This window comes from Trachurus trachurus (genome assembly GCF_905171665.1).
Source record: "Trachurus trachurus genome assembly, chromosome: 5".
NCBI classification, from domain to species: domain Eukaryota; kingdom Metazoa; phylum Chordata; class Actinopteri; order Carangiformes; family Carangidae; genus Trachurus; species Trachurus trachurus.
In genome coordinates, this window is record NC_139896.1 from 6,262,787 (window position 1) to 6,270,372 (window position 7,586).

The window sequence follows — 7,586 nt, forward strand, 5'->3', positions numbered from 1 at the left end:
TGCGCGATTTTTTAACCTCCACACATTTTTAAGTGAAATGAATTAAATAGTAACTTAATATTAACTGTTCACCTGTAAATAATGTAAATAACCCATTTTTATCATAATTAACAACAACCTCTTTTTAAATGTAAACTTAAATTATTATCCAAATACTAATCAACTAAAAATAGCATTTAGGCTCCTATAGCTATTGATCATCAAGGAAAAAAAAAACTTCTGACTTTTTGTAATTTTGATATGGCATCATTGCATTGCATAACTACCACACAGTCAAACACCTCAAATTGGCTTCAAATAAGACCAAACCAATAATTAACAAGTAAAAGTTGCATTTTTAGATGCTTCTACATCTGCAGATATCCCACTCACTCTGCGGCTTTGTTTTTGTGTATGCAAGAGAGATTTTGAGTTGTCATTTATCGTGACATACAGTTTTGTTTTGTTTTGTTTTTAATCTTTTTCACCAAGCAGCTTCTCTCATTTTTAGCTCTTAGTCAGTGTGGCTCTTCCCTTTGCCCACAAGTATCACTCAAAACTGGCGTGTACCAGAATTGACCAGAGAAACTGCTGAGTGATAAAACCAGAGTCACACTAACTAATGAGACAGCTGTTCACAGAAATGGAGAGCTGTGGTAGGATGAATAAGAAGTCAGTGTGGCAATAATATGTTCTAATAAGCCGATTATTAATAATTTATATTATTGGCTCGTTGCTTTATTTAGAAACATTAGAATAAAACTCTAAATGGTGATTCATTTTTGATGATTAATTTGTTTTTGTGATTGACACCACGTGAGTTTTTCTCTTCTGATGAAAAAAACTCCCTGAAGGCTGAAGCTGAATCATTCAAATCTTATCTGACACACGTCCGATTTGGAGACGATCATATGTTAATTGCCGTGAGTGTGTGAAAAGAAAAAAAAGAAGAAAAAAAAAACGAAATTCTGATGATGATTACTAAGCAACTGCTGCAGCACATTACCTGAAACTGCTGATATGGTATCCAGTTGAGTCAACTACCCCCATTTTCTTTTTTTTCTCTTTGCGGCACAAACCACACAGCGGAACACCAGATTACAAACGAATTTTGAATTTACAAATTGACAATAATTGGATGTGGAGTGGAGCAGTTGTTCAGCTGTTTTGTCCTCCATGGGTTTTTGTCTTCCGCCTCCGCTCGGCTCAGGGTGACATTGTGAATGTTTTGTATGTTCATGTACATTTTTTTGTGTCTGCATGGCGTGCAACTGACACCTTTAGAGGAAACTGATCCGTCTTTACAAACAGATTCACCACATTTCGTCTTTCACTTTCACACCGGTCGTCTTGTTTGACACTCCATGTGACTGTGTGTTAGCATCCAGTCCTTCCACAGGGCTGTTTCTGTTATTGTTTATGTCGAGCGCTTATTGTTGTGCGAACATAAACACTGATAAAGTGTGTGTGTGTGTGTGTGCTGCTGTTTTTGGTGTGTTATTTTTCACATTAGAGTTAAAGAAAAGAGGAAACTATGAGAAATACAGAATGAGGTGTCCAAGGGTCATGGTGATGGTGAATGACAGCAGAGCAAAACTGTCCCGTCCCTCCTCATTCTCTCACCACTCACATGTCAGTGGATCAGTGATAAGTCGTATTAGCTGCTGCTGCTGGCATGGGTGGACGCCTGTGACCAGGATAATGCAGAAGCGAAAAGGAAACATTCTTGGAGTTTTTATCGGGTTTCTGCGAATGACCTCCTGTATGGAACTACAGATGTACAGTAGGCTACTGTATGACATGAATCACAATGTAAGGGGGGCTGAACTTGATAAGCTTTGCTTCCTTCAGCCCCTTCTCAAACTTGCACAGTATCATTATTGTTTTGTTTCTTGTTACATAGATTGTTTGTCTTTTGATGTGCTTGTTTGAGACAAATAAAAATAAAATCAAATCAAATCAGACTCTTCTGTACTTCACATGAATCCTTTTAGTCATTCATCCTTCCTCTCACATCTGCCCATCATCATGGCAGAACATGACCTCTATGCTCATTTTAGTTAGTGCATTTCTTTATCTACCCAGTTGAGCTTAACAATTGCCTATTCATGGCAGATCTTAAAGGAGCATTATCGCAAATACAGCAGTAATAGCATAAAACGAGGCTGCTCTCTCTCTCTGACAGCTGCCCACTTGTTTATATCTGATATGCTCCGCCTGGCTCCATCTAGTGGCCGAATTAAGAATTTGGATTTGCGATAATGCTCCTTTAAAAAAAAAAAAATGTTCCTATGATACTGAAATGTAGTAGGAAAACTGAAAATGACATGCAAATGTGACCTCAAAAAAAGATAAGTTCAGACCGTTCAGACCAGTGGTGTAGTCTAGTTTTTTGCAGTAGGTATATCTTGTTTATAAAACGCTATATATGTAGGTAGTGTATTAATATACTAAATTATTGGATGTTCTCTCCCTTGATGTTTTGGAGAAACAAAAAAACAAAAAAAGAAATGTCTCGATGCAGGTATTTTACGTTGAAAATACAGCGGAAGTTTATTAAAGTTTTACTTCCGGGTTGGACGCCGTGACTTCCGTGTTGTGAACAAGAGTTAGCCAGTCGGTTTACAACAAGGCCCCACCGGGGAGAGAGCGGTGTAGCTTCTGAAAACGGTGAAGAAACGAAAGGGGTTTTTTTATATGAATATGTCGCCCTGAGATCTTTGTGTTCGTCTTTTCAGGTTTGTATAATCTGTCTTTTAATAGTGTTGATGTTGTTTAACGTTACGACGAAAGAAAACCGCTTTGCTGCTGCTGCTGCTGCTGCTGCTAGCAGAGCTGTAACCTGTTGGTCATCACCCGTGTTGTTTTTACTGCTGACTAAAGGAAAAACACGTGTGATTGTGAAATGTCTGTGTTCATTGTGGTTTTTGTGTCATCATCATCGCGGATTTAAACAGCCACGACACAGAAACGACGTGGTACCCGGCCTCAGTGTGTGTGTGTTAGCTTTTAGCTTTTAGCTTTTAGCTGAACGGTTGTTGTGTGTATCTTGGTTAATCAGGAATAGACTTGAACTAAATGAACTTTTCTCAGCTATAACATCCTCATATCACGCACTGAAGCGACTAATTTAATCAACAGTAAGTGTTTTCTGTCTGGATCTTATGTGATTATCTCTATATATATATTTAAAACTGGGTCGATTATCATAGATAACTAACACATGTAGCCTATGATCCAGTTGTTTTGTGGATGTAGGCTGACAAACATCTGTCTTTGTCTCTGAGGATCGTGACTCTGTCTGCGTTTATCTTCATGTTGCTGACTTCATCTCACATGATTGATAAGGATTTAACTTCAACAGCCCACTTGTATGTAACGTTACATACAGCGAGGAAAATAAGTATTGAACGCGTCAGAAAACATATTTCTAACAGAGCTGTTGAGTTGAAATTTTCACCAGATGTAGGCAACAACCTAGATAAATGCACACATACAAAGAAATCCAAACATTTACGTCCATAAATTAAGTAATGTGTAATAAAGTGAAATCATGACACATAGCCTAAGTATTGAACACATGAAGAAAAGAAAGAAGGAGGTGCAAAAATGTAAAGAGGGAAAACCAAGGAAGCAGCAGGAGTCAGTATTTAGAAAGTAATCCTGGTCCCTATCAGTACAAAGTAATATCAGCTGGTTTATGTGTCTGAATGCACCGTTTTATCTGTTGGTGTCGTTATCCAGAACTAAAAAAGAACAACATTTTACCTCTATGCATGCTCACCATGCAAGTCTATTGACACGTTCAATACTTATTTCCCCTCGCTTTAAATCCTGCCACACTAATCATGATGTGATTTTGGAAACAGAGTCACCATCACATGATAAATACCTCTCAGGTGCAAAGTTGCTTCTTCTCAGTTTTGTTTCACATGTTAAATTTTAAACTGCAAACGTGACATGGGACCAGATTGTATTGATTATATGTCAGGTAGAATAAGGACTGTTTGTGGTGAACTAATACTGAACTAATCACAGGTTCTGTTCTCTCCAGATACCCAAGAAAACCAAATGTCTAAATCATCTTAAGGATTACACATTAATTATAAGCCGAAAAAGGTTATTATGTTATTTATAGGGGTGTGCCAAAAAATTGATTCACATAAGAATCGCAATTCTCATTTAATACGATTCAGAATCGATATAAAATGTCCCAAAATCGATTTAAAAATATAAAACAATGAAACAAATTCTAAGGAAAATCAATTTCCTTAGAATTTAAAAGGCAGCTGTTTAACCGCACTATTGTTTTTAAAATAAAGAGGCACTTTTAATGTTTGTTACTTAAGTAATATGTGATATTGCTTTTATGCAACAGTTTCCATCTAAGCATGGATAAATGTTTAAAACTCAAATGTGAAAAAGACACTTTAGTCATTTTGTCTTGCAAAGCAGACAGGAGTAGATCATGAGGATCCTTTGCACACCGATAGACTGAAGCAGAAACATTATGAATCAAATCGTTTTGAATCGAAAATTGATTTTGAATCGAATCGTAGCCCCAAAAATCAGAATCGAATCGTATCGTTAGATAGTAAAAGATTCCCACCCATAGTTATTTATATAGTGATCTAGCATCAAACTTTATGTTGTGTTTATAAAAACAACTTTAACTCATCCTATATGTGAATTTGTTTTTTTTGTTTTTTTACTTCAGCAGCGGTTGACTAATGCATTTCATTGGCTGTAACTTCATGTGTTTCAGATTCTGAGTCACACACGGGTCACATCGGATGGGCCGGCCTGAAACCAGTGGAGCCAGCTGTTCACATCCTCTGGGCCTGTTTGTGCAAACCTCAGTCCGCGATGGCCAGTCACTTCCGCAGCTACATCTGGGACCCGGTCCTCATCGTCAGTCAGATCGTGTTGATGCAGTGCATCTACTACAGCTTCCTGGGCCTGTGGTTGGCGGGAGTGGACAGTCTGGTCCAAACCAGTCGGTCTCTGGACCAGATCTTCAGCTATGAGGTCGGTTATGAGATATTCTCTCTCTGTGAAACCAACAGCGTGTTTTTATTGGTGGAAGATCCAGTATTAAACGTTTGTTCTGCTGTTTCAGGCCCTCGGCTTTGCAACAATACAAGGGAGGCTGTCAATGATGGCTTTTGTCTTGAACTCTCTCACCTGGTAAGTTATTGTTTTAGGCCTTGCTGTCTTGACGAAACACCTAAACGTATACTAAAAAACGTATACGGATTCATTGAAACCTGTAATCGTGTGGACAGGCTCTTAGTCCCATGACATGACTTACAAGAAAAGAAAATGGCTTAAAGGGATAGTTCAACATTTTGGCAAATTGGCCCATTGCCATAATCCCTATAGTCATAGCAGTATAGGTTCGTTACCTTTAATTGTCGGTGCAAGCTATTTTTAGAACGGCGGAGCAGAGCCGCAAGCTGCTCAGAGCTACGCTACGGAGGCTCATGGGATTTCTTGGTTTCCCTCATCAAACTCATCAAATACACAATCCATCGACGCTCTGGTGGACAAGTTGTGACCTGCACATTCACCACGCTATGAGATAATAACACAACGTTACCAGACAGAGTTGTTTTAGAGGTAAACTCGCTGATGAAAAATGGCTCCGACGGGAACACACATCAGCGGTTTTGCATGAATTTACCTCTAAAACGACTTGGTCTTGTAACGTTCTGTTATTATCTAATAGCGTGGTGAATGTGCAGGTCACAACTTGTCCACCAGAGCGTTGTGGAGTTGTTGGATTGTGTATTTGATGAGTTTGATGAGGGAAACCAAGAAATCCCATTAGCCTCCGTAGCGTAGCTCTGAGCAGCTCGTGGCTCTGCTCTGCCGTTCTAAAAATAGCTTGCACCGACAATTAAAGGTAGCGAACCAAACCTACTGCTATGACTATAGGGATTATGGCAATGGGCCAATTTGACTAAATGTTGAACTATCCCTTTAATGAAATGCTGTTGTTTGTCACTAAGGATTTATTCACAACTAAAAATAACACCATTAGAAACAAAGACTGTTAAGATTCGACCCTCTTCAGTTTAGATGAAGGAGGTCGTCTTTGAATCTTTACTGTACGTGCAACATAAAAAAAAAGAAAGTTGCTGACATCGTGTCTCTCTCTGTCCGTGCAGCGCCCTCGGCCTGTGGTTCTTCATTCGCCGAGGGAAACAGTGCCTGGACTTCACCGTCACCGTGCACTTCTTCCACATGATCGGCTGCTGGATCTATAACGCCCATCTGCCGGCGGCGCTGTCCTGGTGGCTGGTCAACGTGGCCTGCATGGCGCTGATGGCTGTCATCGGGGAGTACTTGTGCATGCGGACTGAGCTCAGGGCCATCCCCGTCAACAGTGGACCCAAGTCGAACCTGTGAAATTTCTTCTTTTTTTTTTGTCGACGCCACGCTGAGGAGAGTTAAAGAAACGGGACTTGAACACTTCATCGGCGTCGATGTCGGACACATCAGATGAACTGATCTATTTATTCATATCTGTCCTTTTAAAGGGATAGTTCACCCCAAAATTCAAATTGCACTCATTATCTACTCACCCTCATGTCGACTAAGGGCTGGGAGAAGTTTCAGAGTCCTCTGTGCCTTCTCGGAGTTACAGCGGGGCTCTGTGCAGCACTGCATGTCCAGCACTTCTCTTCCCGGTCCGTCCAAATTTGCACTGACGCTGGCGCAAATCTCGCGAGATTTGGACGGACCGGGAAGAGAAGTGCTGTGAGCTTCCGCTACAAACAAGCTTGAAACATATACTTATTTAATTTTTTTCGGAATAATTTCTCATGTCGGGGCTTCAATACAAGACGGACATTACATACAAGCAGCATGGAGGTATTTGGATGTTTTTTGGTGTGTCTTTTTGTTACGAAGACAGTTGGGATCCATTTGCAACCGTCATATTGACATGCACTGCTACGCCGAGACCCCCTGTAACTCAGAGAAGCCACGGAGGACTCTGAAACTTCTCCCAGCCCTTTAGTCGACATGAGGGTGAGTAGATAATGAGTGCAATTTGAATTTGGGGTGAACTATCCCTTTAAATGTGGGACAGCGTTAACTCGGCATATTAAGACACATGTTGTGGAAGCTCATGTCGGTTTACATCCTTATCTCTGAAACTTACAAATACAGTATAGATAGATTTTTTTTTTCTTTGTTAAAATTCAGTTCATTAATGAGCATCTTGTTCCCTTTTTTTTTTAAAGAATATTTTAAGATTTACAGTATATTTTCTCCTTTGCACCCACAGGAAATAACACATTTAACATTAAGATGTGCAGCAAATATCATCATGACCATCATGCTACAGTTGTAAAATGTAAAATGCTCCAGTTCACAGCAAGTTTTTCCTCATATTGTAGCTGGATATAAAACTCAACAGGCTCCATGTGCAGAAAGGTGTTATTATTATTATTTTTTATTTTATTTTTACCTCGTGATAAAGTTCCCACCTTCAGCCTCACACACTGAAGCTTGTACTAGTGTTGTTTGTCTCCCTCTCCTTCTACCATGATGTACTATGCAGACACAGTGGCCACTTCGGGGACAAGCTGTCATCCTCC

General features: G+C 39.7%; 1 protein-coding gene across 1 annotated transcript; it reads left to right on the top strand.

Moving 5' to 3' along the window:
- The first annotated feature begins 2,559 nt into the window (after positions 1 to 2,559).
- sys1 (SYS1 golgi trafficking protein) lies at positions 2,560 to 6,616 on the top strand. Its single transcript, XM_083971138.1, has 4 exons — positions 2,560 to 2,717; positions 4,745 to 5,007; positions 5,099 to 5,166; positions 6,150 to 6,616. Exons 2-4 carry the CDS (start codon positions 4,846 to 4,848, stop codon positions 6,388 to 6,390), a joined length of 471 nt encoding a protein of 156 aa, XP_083827264.1. The 5' UTR covers positions 2,560 to 2,717; positions 4,745 to 4,845; the 3' UTR covers positions 6,391 to 6,616.
- The last annotated feature ends 970 nt before the right edge of the window (positions 6,617 to 7,586 follow it).

What these genes read in the sequence shown, in the direction of transcription:
- sys1 (XM_083971138.1), top strand. Translation starts at nt 4,846, where the DNA reads ATGGCCAGTCACTTCCGCAGCTACATCTGGGACCCGGTCCTCATCGTC. An exon ending in ACCAGATCTTCAGCTATGAG is followed by an intron (nt 5,008 to 5,098) that starts GTCGGTTATGAG and finishes CTGCTGTTTCAG; the next exon opens with GCCCTCGGCTTTGCAACAAT. An exon ending in GTCTTGAACTCTCTCACCTG is followed by an intron (nt 5,167 to 6,149) that starts GTAAGTTATTGT and finishes CTGTCCGTGCAG; the next exon opens with CGCCCTCGGCCTGTGGTTCT.